We start from the raw sequence: 12,812 nt of genomic DNA on the forward strand, positions 1-12,812 counted from the left end.
CCCAGCACTTGGGAGGCAGGGGCGGGTAAATTTCTATAGACCAGCCTGTTCTACAAGGTGAGTCCAGGACAGCCAGGGCTACACAGAGAAACCCTGCCTTGCCTTGGTGGTAGGGGGTGCGGACAGTAGCACAGGTAGCCAGGTGGGGACAGCCAGGTGTTTCCTCAGTGTCAGGGAACACCTCACTGGAAATGCAGAGGGGCCCTGCTCACACAGGACACAGATTCCAGTCAGTTAGCAAATTTACCCGTAAAGTGCCCAGAAGACAAACAACATAAACAACAGAGTGGTCAGTGATGAAGTTCAACAGAAGCCATTTTCTCCAGCTCCAGAACAGACGGCTTACCTTTGGCTAAACACCAGGGAAAGTTAACAGGTTTAAGGGACCTTTTGTGAGAAAAAAAATTTAGAGGGTGGTGATAGAGGCCAGTCTTGCTATGTAGTAGAGGCTGGCCTCCTGAACTCAGCAATCCACCTGCCTCAGCTTTCTGAGCTTACAAGGCATGCCCCAGTGGTCTTGGAAACTTCCTACCACTGCGTCTTGGAATTTGTCATAGCAGCTAGGGTTGTTAGAGCGGCTCTCCAGGACCAAATTCCAGACCTCCCCACCTCCAGATCAAAGGCCTCTGGGTCCTAAGCTGTAAATGCAGACCTGTGCCCTGCAAGTTCTTCAGGGAGTTCTGTTGGCTCAGTTTATTAACAATTAAACTTTATTATACAACCCAACTAGCATATACAAGAAGGAAAAAAAAAGGTTAAAGGGACAGAAGATTAAAACCTCCTGGAATCCGTTCGGCAGGACGGGTCCTTAGGTGTCTCAGTCCCACGAGCTGGTCCGGTCCTTTCCTCTCTCTCCGTGCCTTCCCTTCTCCCCTTCTACCTCTTGTTTCTCTCTCCCCCACCTTCCCAGTCATATGCAAAGGGCGGTCCCTTCTCCCTTCGAGGGTCAATTAGGAAAACAATAGCCACGGTGGGGTTCCTAGGTAGGCTTCCTGAATTCCAAGCCCAGGAAGGCTCCAAACAGTCTCTCACAAGGTATTCATGGTGTGCCCCAAGGGTAAAGCCCGCCAAGACTGCTTCCACCTGCGACAAAGCTTAATCTATCCCACAGAGTTCAGTCCAAGCACTGAAATGGGAGACCAAAGTCCCATGCTGACTTAGGACTCAACCTCAAGGGACACACGTGCCTTCTCCGCACAGTGACAAAGCATTCGCTCCCTCCTTCCCTGTTCTCCCTGTGAAGATCACACTCAGGGCTGTGGGAGCAAGGGCAGAAGAGGGCTTCTCTGCTTGGATACTCAAAAGACCCATTTAGTGGGAGAGATGGCCACTTCCAGGAAAGTGCTTGGGACCACCTCACCCAACCTCCCACCCCAATGCAGGCAGGCCTGGCAGGGGTTGCTGGACCATCTGAACCATGCTCAGCTCTGTGTGAGTCAACATCTTTCTCAAGCACTAGCATCTCAGCCCTTCCACACCCATCCCACAAAGAGAGGCAAGAAGAGTAACCAACAGTCAGAGGGCAGATTTTGGAGCCAAACTGGCTCCTCCCCTTCCCCCCCAAAATATATAATTTCTTACCAGCTCCACTACACTCCAGCACTTAGTGTTCCAGACACATGGATCCAGATCTATTTCAATTTTCCTTAATTGCTTGGCTGCTCTCTGGACCCCTGCCTCTGTGGGCTGTTCTGCCAGGACCGGTAACTCCTCTCTCCCTGTCCTCGCCAGTTATTTACTTAAAATGTCAACACTCATCCTACTGAGTGGAGTGGCACACACCTACATTCAAAGACCCGAGACAAGAAGGTTTCCAGTTTGAGGCCAGCTATATATATAGTAAGGTCCCGTTTCCAAAATGTCTGCCAACAACATCAACATGGGGTCTAGCGCTGCAGCCTAATATACTTAAAAACAAGAGTGCTGGGTTTGCTGGCATCTGCTTGTAATTTTAGCATGTGGGAGGTGGAGGCAGGAAGATCAGGAGTTCATGGTTATCCTCCGCTTCCTAGAGCCGTTGAGACCAGCCTAGGGTATATAAGACCCTGTCTCAAAGAGCCAAAACAAAGAAAGCTGGTACCAGGTAGTGGCATGCACCCACAGTCCCAGTGACAGAGGTGGAAGGCTCGATTGAGCCTAGGAACTTTGTCAAAGCCAACCAGAATATAGCAATACTGTCTTAAAAAAACAAAAATTCAGAGGGTATGGTGGCACATCCCAGTACTCAGGAGGCAGAAGCAAAAATTTTAGGAACTAAAGGCCAGTGTAAGCTATGAGACCATCTGGGAAAAATAAAAAACCTTAGGGTTGGAGAGATGGCTCAGAGGTTAAGAGCACTGTCTGCTCTCCCAAAGGACCTGAATTCAAGTCCCAGCACACACATGGCAGCTCACAACTGTCTGTAACTCTAAGACCTGACACTTTCACACAAACATACATGCAGGGAAAACACCAATGAACATAAAAACAAAAAACAAACAAAAAAGAGCACTAGCTTCTCCAAAGGGCCCAGGTTCAATTCCCAGAACCCACACGGCAGGTCTCAACTGTCTGTAACTCCAGTTCCAGGGAATTCAACCACGTTCACATGTAGGCAAAACATCAATGAACATAAAATAAATCTTTTTTTTTAAGCCCAAAACAAAATGTTGGTATGTTGGTATACAGTTTAAAGCCAACACACGGAGGCCAAGGAGTTCCAGGAAGTAAGACGTGCGCGTGTTGTGTGTGTGTGTGTGTGTGTGTGTGTGTGTGTGTGTGTGTGTGTGTGTGTGTGACTATGTGTGGCCTAAGGAGGAAGAGATACACACACTATGGGTGACCGAAAGACCATGCTCTGAGAGAACCATCCATCTTTCTATGAATATTTATTAAGCAGCTGCCACATACCAGGCTAGTTTTCACTCTAGGCAGAGACAAAGACCTAAGTCTGCTCTCGTGAAGTTTACATTCTCGTGAGGGTAGAAAATATCAAGGTTCCAGTGAAAGTGGCCGCCAGGGACGTACAGCGGGTGAGCAGAGACAGTGCGTGCGAACCTGAAGGGCCTCTCTAAGGACACTGGAATGACAGAGACGAGCCAGCCACCTTCTTTGGGAAAAGCATCCAGGCGGATCTTTTTTTTAAAACCCAGCTCCTTTTAACCGTAGGCCTTCATCTAAGAATGTCTCAGGCCGGGCATGGTGCCTCTCGCCTTTAATCCCAGCACTTGGGGAGGCAGAGGCAGGAGGATCTCTGTGAGTTCGAGGCCAGCCTGGTCTACAGAGTTCCAGGACAGCCAGGGCTACACAGACAAGCCATGTCTTGAAAAATCAAAAGAATGTCTCAAAGTAAACATGTCCAAAAAGAATGAAGGCTCCTCCTTTATTATGGAGGCTTCTAGAGCAAAGGGCAGGACAGAGGAGCTCGCCTGAGGACAGGGTCTAGCTGGCTCCTGGTCCCTTCTCTCCGAGGCCTGGTACTCCAGGCTTCCTTGGCCCAATGGCATCAGTCTGACTCCTCTGTCTCACAGGAAACCCGGGACCCATACATCTCCCCGCCTCACGAGTCCCCCAAATCTCAGGCCAGACCCCAGGGCTGAGCCAGCAGGCTGTGTGGCAACACCTAATTCTCAGACAGGCCTCCGGGAGCACCGGCTGGATGGCGGGACCTCCCGAGCACTCTTCCTGCTTTGCAGTGCTGGGTCCATGGGGGTCACAGGCTGGGTCTAGGCCTCAGGATAAAAGAGACAGTGGCAACACCAAACAGAGGGCGACCCCCCAATCCCAGCAGGTTAGAGAACACATGAGAAAGACATGACACTGGGACCTCTTAGGAGGAAGAGAGAAGCCACGTGGCACAGTAGATACCAAGGGCAGGTAGGCAGCTGGGGACGGGACAGGATCATTTCTTCTTGGCACGATCTGCCGCATCCAGGGCAGCCATGTTTCTTGCTGCGGTGATGAGGTGGATGACACTGATGACGGACTTGAGCAGGGCGACGGGAGCCGTGACCCAGAGGCCCACTCGGAAAAGGCCCACAGAACCCACTATGGGCAGAGAGAGAGAGAAAAAGAGAGAAAGAGAGAGAGAGAGAGAGAGAGAGAGAGAGAGAGAGAGAGAGAAAGCAGGGTATGGAGTGAGAGACTGAGTCCCCTCCCTCCCCAGGCAGGGCAGGGTGGAACCCCACCCCCACCTCCCCTCTCCTACCTAGTGGTCCCTCGGAGAAATTGAACAGGTACAGGAGGCAGTAGAAGAGCTCATTTCCAGCACACAGGGTGAACAGAGCAGGCTGCACACAATACAAGATTGCCTAAGACGTAGGGCCACGTCCCTACCGGAACCCACAGGGACTTCTGCCAGACAGGGGAGTGCCTCTCAGCCAGCAGCACACTGTCCCCTACCGCTGCATACTTTTTTAGTCTCTTTCTCCCTCCCCTCCTTCATTCTCACTCTGCCAAAAGGATGCACAGAGACCTCCCACCAACTCTCCACCATGCCTCAGCCCAAGGACCGCTTCTGCTTAGATGGCTGTGTCGTCTCTCCCGACCATTTTCTGGATCAAGTAGGGGGAAGGGCAGGAAATGCTCACCCTAGAGGTATAGTAGATTCGAAGCACAGGGTTCCCAGATAGGTCAATCATTTTGTGGCTCTCGCTGCCTCGCACCACAGAGCTTGGGGAGAAAAATCATGGACTTCATGAACTTTTTTTTTTTTAAACATTTTATTTAACTTTAATTTATGTGCGTTGGTGTGAGAGTGTCAGATCGTGGAGTTACAGACAATTGTGAGCTGCTATTGGGAATTGAACTCAGGACCTTTGGAAGAGCAGGCAGTGCTCTTAACCACTGAGCCATCTCCCCAGCCCCAACTTTCATGAACTTTTACTGCTACTACATTCACCCAATTATCCCTCCACCTGGCACTGCCTCCACCATAAGGAGGAACTGGTGTGAAGCTGAAAACTGTAACTTGCTCAAAACCACACAGTTCCCTAGGTGGGGCAGAGTCAGGACTAAATACCCATCACAAAGCACCCTAAAATATTCAGCCAGTCCCAGGCCAGAAATTGCTTAGGACACTTGTAAAAATGACAAGCCCACTGAGAGGCCCAGGGCTCAGGCAGGACGGGGCATGCTGGCATATGCCTACGCTGCCATAGGCTCAGGAGGAGCCTGAGGTGGGAAGACTAGCATGAATTTGAGGCCTACCCGGGTGGGCACATATTAAATTCTAAGCAAGCCTTGGGCTACTGTCTCAAGGAGGAAAGAAAAAGGAAGACACTGCCCAGGGAGCCTGCAACCATCCCAGCCCCCCCCCACCCCCCCCCACTGTAATGTCGTCCACCCATCAACACGCCCAGCATCAACGCTGACCTGTGCAGATGGAGCCAGTGACTGGCCACGTCCAAGCTCATGCTGAGCTGGAAGAGAAGAGTAGCGCGCGGGTATAGCAGGGCCAGGTTGACTAAGAGACACATGGTGGAGCAGCGGTCTGTCAGCATGTCTAGCATGGCCCCAAACCGCGTTCCTGAAAAAACAATGACTATTAAGTTGAAAGGAACTGTTTGGTACAGGAGATACATAGCAGGCACCCACATCTGGCCTATCACTCCAGGTCAAGAGCATCTGCTGCTTAAGGAAGAAAGCAGGCTACTGGCAATAAATGGTGAGGTTAGTAGGACAGGGATTATGAGGACGAACAATGAGGTGGCTTGGGGCTGTGACAGGAGAGGTATTGGAGGAGTGGGGAAACTCTGTCTTCAGCTCCTCGAACCCAGAACCAGGCCCCAAAGAAAGGCAAGCAGACCCAAAGTCTCAGGGGCAGTTTTAGGGGTGAGTCTAGAGAGCTCAGTAAAGAATTCATCAGATATCTAGGCATGGCGGCGCATGCCTTTAATCCCAGCACTCAGGGAAGCAGAGGCAGGTGGATCTCTGCAAGTTCAAGGCCAGCCTGGTCTACAGAGTGAGTCCAGGACAGCCAGGGCTGTTACAGAGAAACCCTGTCTTGAAAAATAAAAATGAGAATTAGCCAGAGCTTCGAACACGACCTGCTTTCCCGCCCCCCAGCACCAACCTCTCTATTGGAATCCCTGTTGTCTGTCTGGCACACAGTAACCCCCAAGCAAACACCTATTCAATAGAATGTTCTTATTTACTTGATTTGTAAGGCAGGCTGGCCTCAGACTCACAAAGATATGCCTGCCTGTGCCTCCTGAGCGCCACCACACTCAGCTTAGTTACCTTTTTTTTTTTTTTTTTTTTTTTTTTTTTTAAGAGACAGGGTCTCCCTGTGTAGCCTTGGCTGTCCTGGACTCGATTTGTAGACCAGGCTGGCCTCGAACTCTCAGCGATCCACCTGCCTCTGCCTCCCGAGTGCTGGGATTAAAGGCGTGTGCCACCACGCCCAGCTTACTTACATTTTAAAAAAGTTTTTATGCTAGGGTATGAGTGTGTCTGCATACATGTATGTGGCATGTGTGCCACCATGTGGGTTCTGGGAACCAAACCTATATTCTCTACAAGAGCAGTAAGCATTCTTTTTTGGGGGGGCGGGGGAGTTCCAGACAGGGATTCTCTTGTGTGTAGCCCTGGCTATCCAGGAAGTTGGATTTATAGACCAGGCTGTCCTTGAACTCAAGAGATCTACCTGCCTCTGCCTCCTAAGTGCTGGGATTAAAAGTGTGCACTGCCGCACCCCGATAAGCATTCTAAACCTCTTTACCATCTCTCCAGCCCCAAGTCCTTGTTTTTATTTTCTCCAGGGTTTTGCTCACCTGCCCTGGCTCTCCTAGTACTCAACAGGCAGCCTAAGAGGACTTCTGACTTGGAGCAATCTTTCTATCTGCCTCTCCAGTGCTGGATGGAATTACAGGCCTGAGCCACCACGCCCGACCAGAACCACACGATGGCTTACAATCAACCCCTATCTCCAGTTCCGGGGGAGGGGATCCAACGTCGTGCGGGCCTCTGTGGGCACGAGGTACACATGTGGTTGCACCTACATATGTTTATCCAGAGCTTTCATTCCCACAGCTACAGCCAGTCTTGGGTCTTCCACACCCCTCACAAGCAAGCTTAAATCCCAGGCAGCTTTGTTTTGTTTTCTTAGAGGTGGAAATGAAGAGAGTCCTCTATCTACCTCTGAGGTTCTGAGAAGCAGGAAATGGGGCAAGGGGATGTTGGCCCCCGAGGGATAGTAGTGGTAGAGTTCTGTCACCTTGATTAAGGGCTCGAGCTGCGTGTCCATCAAACGCGTCTAGAAGCCCGCTGAGCAGATAGAAGGAGGAGGCCGTGAAGGGGCAGCAGGGCATGAAGTAGAAAGAAACGATGGCGAAGACAATCCGGGCATAACCTTGGAATAAGACAGGAGAGGCACGGGGATGTGATCGGGGAGCCAGCTCGGGGTTCCTCGCCCTCCGCTGGTCCTGGGGCCGCGAGCAGCACTCACCGATTAGGTTAGGCACGAACAGGAAGATATTTTCCTGTGACATCTTGGCGGCTCCTCTTGTCGCCCCGGCCCAGCTCTGGACGTGCAAGAGCTTGTCCCAGTCTCACCAGCGTGGCCTCACCTTTCAGCTCGGGGCATCAGCCGCTCCACCTGAGCCCTGGGCCCCGTTCCCCCCGCGCGCGACCCCAGCTGTTAGGTCCCGCAGGGCACCGGGGCGCGGGACACCCCTGGGCGCAGCTCACGCACACCTTGCTTTCCGATGAGCAGGAGCCGCCGTCACCAGCAGCGGGCCCCGCGGCTCCGGTTGCGCCCGGCTTCCCCGAGCCTACTCTTCTGTTGGGGACGTTAACAACATCGGAGGAAGAAGAGAGAGGCTTTTAGATATACATAAATAAATAAAATAAATAATGGCTGAGGCCCCTTTAAGGCCGACCTGCTTCCTTTTCCTGCCGGGGCCCCTTGGCTTCGGCTCGTACCAACGCACCGAGGCGGGGGTGGGAGCCGAGAGCCGCCCGCAAAGGAAGGAACTGGAACGGAAGAAGCAGAAGAGACCAAGAAAGAGAATCTGCATTTTGCATTTCACAGTGGGCGTAAACTCTTAGAGGCAGCGACAGGGCGTGGAGATTCCGCCGTCCCGACTCTGCGCCTCCCCGAGAGACCGGGCGACTTAGTACAGCCCACATCGCTGCCCCTCCCGCGACGTCGGCGGCCGCGATCGCTCTCCCGGACCCAGGCTGGGAAGAGGTGGCTAGAGAGGCTCGGGGGGGGGGGGGGGGGGGCGCCTGCTGCTTGCTTCTGGCGCCGCCCTGGTGGTGGGAGGATTAGAACCCAGGTTCCACCCTACGTCATCTCCCAAATGCCTTAATTATAACGCTGGGGTCACCATCTCCAAGAAGGAACCAGGAGAGCATCCGTGGCACGATAGGAAAAACGGCTTTAGTTCTAGAACCTCTCGTCTCCTAGCAACGAGACTATAGAACCTCCGCAAACATTTAGGTCTTTATAGCAACCCAAAGCAGCGCTTCCCTGGCTCCCCCTCTTTCCAGCCTTCTTCCCCAACTCCAACTCCCTGTCCCCTGAGGCCCATCGTAGAGTCCCCCCCCCCCTTAGAACTCTCCGCCCCCGCCCCCTTCGGTCGAGTAGCCTGAGGTTTCAACCCATCAGCCAGGTTGGGGGCTGACATGTTGGCTGCCTAGCCTTAGGAAGTGCCTTGGCAGAAAGAAGACAGAGTGGAGGGGGTGGGGGAGGGAGGGGGTTGTCCTGAGAGCCCCTCCCCTGAAAGTCGTAGGCAAACCCACACGCTGAGGTGGGGTCTGGGGGTCGGGGAGGGGGAAGTGGGCTGGTTTCTCTGTCTAACACAAACTTTCTTTTCAGGGGGGAATGGCAGCCACACCTGCCAGGAATGGGGAGAAAATGGACAGCTGGTCATCTCAAGCTGCGGCCTCCTTCAGCGGAGGGCAGGTAAACAAACAGCGGTGGGGAAACGCGAAGACAAGGCAGGTCGGAACCAGGAGCCTTGAGACTTAGCCTTGATCCTTAGCCCTGAGGCCCCACAGAATGCGTTCTGGGTCGAGGGCCATCACATACCTCAACCTCAATACCAGCTTCCCTGGCCGCAGTCCTGACAGCCCAGAAGACGCCAGACCCGTGGGAATTTGCAGGTTGAGTTCTAACTTCCTTTCCAGAGAGCCTCTCTATCCCGCTCTGAAGAATTCTTGACCCGGATCAGCACAGAGCTGACGGATGAAGCACTGTTCATTGCTCGCTCCCACATGAACCCTGTGCCCGCCAAGGAAAAGCAGACAAAAGACCAAGGGACTCAGATATCTAGACATGGTGAACTGTCCCTATCCACCTAGAGACCAGTCCCCGACTCCCTTCCAACCGTAGCTGACTCCCCCAACCCCACCCTAGCGGAATCTGCCCATTTCCTCCTCCTCAGCATCAGTCCTAAGCACGGTGTCCCTTTGCCCTCTAACTCCCTGTTGCTAGCCAGGAGCCCCCTTGTCCCCATCTGCCCTAGCCACTCTTCCTAACCATGGGAAAGACATCTCTCTAACTCGGGCCTCTAATTCCAGTGTTCTTCAGCAAGACCCGAGGTACAGACACCCGGTGAGTGAGGCTCTGTCTTGGGAGAAGGATGCCTGTGGGGAGAGAGCGAGGGTTGACCGCATCCCAGCAGGGTAGGGGGAGTTTTAAACCACACAGTTCTATTTGATTCCCTCCCGGTCCTGCAGTTCGATTCTCAGCTTTCTCCTCTTGTCTTGTGCCATCTCCAGCTCTGACAGAAATCGCACCCGCACCAAGGCACACCTTTTGCCATCTCCTCGTGAAAAGGTTTGTATGAAGTCCTTCGGTTTCAAGATTTCCAGCTTCCACTATGTGCCATGCCCTGTGTTAGGGAGTCTGGGACACAGAGTGCATGATGTAGACTCAGCCCTTGAGGAATCCAGGGCTTGGTGGGTTGGTTTGAAATAGGGTCTCACTATGTATCATGGTTGGCCTGGATCTTGCTCTGTAGTCCAGGCAGGCCTTGACATCACAAAGATCCACCTGCCCCTGCCTCCCCAGTGCTAGGATTAAAGGTGCCCAGCAGAATTCAGTTTAGAATGAGGCCAGGGGCCGGGCAGTGGTAGCGCACGCCTTTAATCCCAGCACTTGGGAGGCAGAGGCAGGAGGATCCCTGTAAGTTCTAGGCCAGCCTGGACTACAAAGTGAGTCCAGGACAGCCAAGGCTACACAGAGAAACCCTGTCTTGAAAAAAAAAGAATGAGGCCAGGACAAGTCAGTGGCTGATGACAACATAGTCAGGGATGGTGCCTACCTAAGAAGAGAAAACAAGAGCCGGGCATGGTAGCGCACACTTGTAATCCCAGCACTCAGGAGGCAGAGGCAGGTGGATCTCTGTGAGTTGAAGACCAACTTGGTCTACAAAGAGAGTTCCAGGACAGCCAGGGCTATTACACAGAGAAACCCTGTCTCGAAAAACCAAATAAAATAAAATAAAAGACCCCTTGTACCCCTTCCTCAGCTGGGCTAGGAAGGAAAGGCACATAGAGCTTCCTGAAGAAGGAAAACACCTGCCAGGCATGGTGGCAGACGCATTTAACCTCAGCACTCTGGAGGAGGTCAGGGTTCAAGGGCAACTTGGTCTACATAGTGGGTTCCAGGACAGCCAGGGCTACACAGAAAGCCCTTGTCTCAAATAAACAAACAAAGGAATTTAGAAATAATACATATGTAATAGAAATTATATATTGGGAGAGACAAAATTTTAAAAAATTTAAAATCAGACAAAAAAAAAAAGGTTGGAGATGAGCATTTGTAGGGGGTTGGAGCGATGGCTCAGTGGTTAAGAGCACCAGCTGCTCTTCCAGAGGTCCTGAGTTCAATTCCCAGCAACCATATGGTGCCTCACAACAGTTTATAATGAGATCTGATGCCCTCTTCTAATGTGCATGAAGACAGCATACTCATACACATAAAACAAAAGAGCATTTGTTGATTTTCCAGAAGACCCAGGTTTGATTCCCAGCACCCATATGATGGCTCACAACTGTCTTGTAACTCTAGTTCCAGGGGATCTGACACAGTCTTCTGGTCTTCACAGGCACCAGGCATGCAAGTGGTGCACAGACCTACATGCAGGCAAAACAGCAACACACATAAGTCACTCAGCATTCAGGAGGTAGAGGCAGGTGGATCTCTTTGAGTTCCAGGCCAGCCTGGACTACAGTGTGAGTTCCAGGTCAGCCAGGGCTACATAGACCCTGTTTCAAACAACAACAACAACAACAACAAAAAAGTAAATTAATAAATAAAAATGTAAAACAAAAAGCAAACAAGCATTCGAGGGGAAGGGATGGATGCGTTGAAGGACTAGTAGGCAGATGGGTAAATGGCTGGCGGATATGTTAACAGAACATGCGCTAAGCGCTTACTGTATGCTGGCGTCCTGGAGTGTAGCAACCAAGCAAGTTAAAGCCCCTGCTCTTGCTGGGTGTGGTGGCGCACGCCTGTAATCCCAACACTTGGGAGGCAGAGGCAGGTGGATCTCTGTGAGTTCGAGGCCAGCCTGGTCTACAAAGGGAGTCCAGGACAGCCAAGGCTACACAGAGAAACTCTGTCTCAAAGAAACGGGGGGGGGGGGGTGTAGGGGGAGAGGGGAGAGGGCGGGAGATGGATGGGTATGGAACGAGAGGAGGCTGTGGTGGGTGTGTGCGTGGAGAGATGGATTATGGGATAAGTGCAGCATGGTGGCTATCCTCAAGGATGGTGGCTTGGATGGCTGGGTGAAGGATGGAAGGATCTTTAAGTGTAAAGCGTCAACAGCTCTCATTTTCTTCCAGGGAGCACTCCCCAACAGCCTGACAACAGGAGGATGATCCCACCCCTCCCTAGAGCTGCTTTCTCGGCTGGCTGCCCTCCCCGCTATGTCCCTCAGTGAAAGCCTCAAATCTCCTCTTTTGCAACTGGCTAAATACTTCATCTTGATAGGAACTCCTGGTCATAATCAATGCCACCTTTGAAACCAGCTCTTACAGGACTCTCCACCCTCCGCGGGCAAGCAGCGTACTACTGAGGAGAAATGGTTTTAATAAAGAGCCAGGGAATCTTCCCCAAAACGTTGGCAGTGTTCTGGAGGGGGCATGCCTTTCTCCCAGAGGGGGGCACAGGGAATGCCAGCATATTCCTGAAATCCAGTTCTCTGTCACTTGCTATACCCAAACCCATTTCTCTCTCTCTCTCTCTCTCTCTCTCTCTCTCTCTCTCTCTCTCTCTCTCTCTCTCTCTCTCTCTCTCTCTAAGACAAAGTGTCTCTGTGTAGCCTTGGCTGTCCTGGACTTGCTATGTAGATCAGGCTGGCCTTGAACTCAGAGATCCACCTGCCTCTGCCTCCCCGAGTGCTGGTCTTACAGGTGAATACCACCACGTCCTGCCCTAAACCTGTTCTCTAGTACCTTGTGACTAACCCTAGCATCCAAAGGGTGCCCCTCGTGTCACTAAGGAGAGCCTTTGCCTGTCACCTCAGGCTCTCAGGGCCCTGGGCCTCTGCTTCTTTCTCCCTCTGAGCTTGTGGAATCTCATGTTTAGGAGAATGTGTTGATTTGTACCAGATAGAAGGTGGTGCAGATGGCACTTGAGGAGTTTGTGTTTTGGCCACTTATTTGTTCCTCTGAGGAAGTCTATTCACCTCTTTCAGCCTTGGCTTCATTAATTGAAAATTGCAAGAAGAGCTGGGTATGGTGGTACATACCTTTAATCCCAGGACTTGGGAGGCAGAGGCAGGCGGATTGCTGTGAGTTCGAGGCCAGCCTGGTCTGCTACAGAGGGAACCCAGGACAGCTAAGGCTACACAAAGAAACCCTGTCTTGAAAAAACACTT

At 52.1% G+C, this 12,812-nt stretch overlaps 2 protein-coding genes across 4 annotated transcripts; one reads left to right on the plus strand and one right to left on the minus strand.

The window, feature by feature from the left end:
* Positions 1-2,850: 2,850 nt before the first annotated feature.
* On the minus strand, positions 2,851-7,867 carry CDIPT (CDP-diacylglycerol--inositol 3-phosphatidyltransferase). Its single transcript, XM_084772742.1, has 6 exons — positions 7,427-7,867; positions 7,196-7,330; positions 5,353-5,506; positions 4,569-4,650; positions 4,187-4,268; positions 2,851-4,026 (listed from the first exon to the last, which is right to left on the minus strand). Exons 1-6 carry the CDS (start codon positions 7,467-7,469, stop codon positions 3,881-3,883), a joined length of 642 nt encoding a protein of 213 aa, XP_084628868.1. The 5' UTR covers positions 7,470-7,867; the 3' UTR covers positions 2,851-3,880.
* A 164-nt stretch (positions 7,868-8,031) lies between these two features.
* Positions 8,032-12,065, plus strand: LOC311592396 (putative protein T-ENOL). 3 transcript variants are annotated; one of them, XM_084772745.1, is made up of 6 exons: positions 8,032-8,170; positions 8,801-8,887; positions 9,112-9,262; positions 9,505-9,538; positions 9,706-9,763; positions 11,776-12,065. In XM_084772745.1, exons 2-6 carry the CDS (start codon positions 8,807-8,809, stop codon positions 11,809-11,811), a joined length of 360 nt encoding a protein of 119 aa, XP_084628871.1. In that variant the 5' UTR covers positions 8,032-8,170; positions 8,801-8,806; the 3' UTR covers positions 11,812-12,065. The 3 variants fall into 3 exon arrangements, with proteins under 3 accessions (XP_084628871.1, XP_084628870.1, XP_084628869.1); XM_084772744.1 differs by lacking the exon at positions 8,032-8,170 and adding an exon at positions 8,203-8,422; XM_084772743.1 differs by lacking the exon at positions 8,032-8,170 and adding an exon at positions 8,531-8,594.
* Positions 12,066-12,812: the final 747 nt, after the last annotated feature.

This window comes from Acomys minous, assembly GCF_964271855.1.
Source record: "Acomys minous genome assembly, chromosome: 2".
Taxonomy (NCBI): Eukaryota; Metazoa; Chordata; class Mammalia; order Rodentia; family Muridae; genus Acomys; species Acomys minous.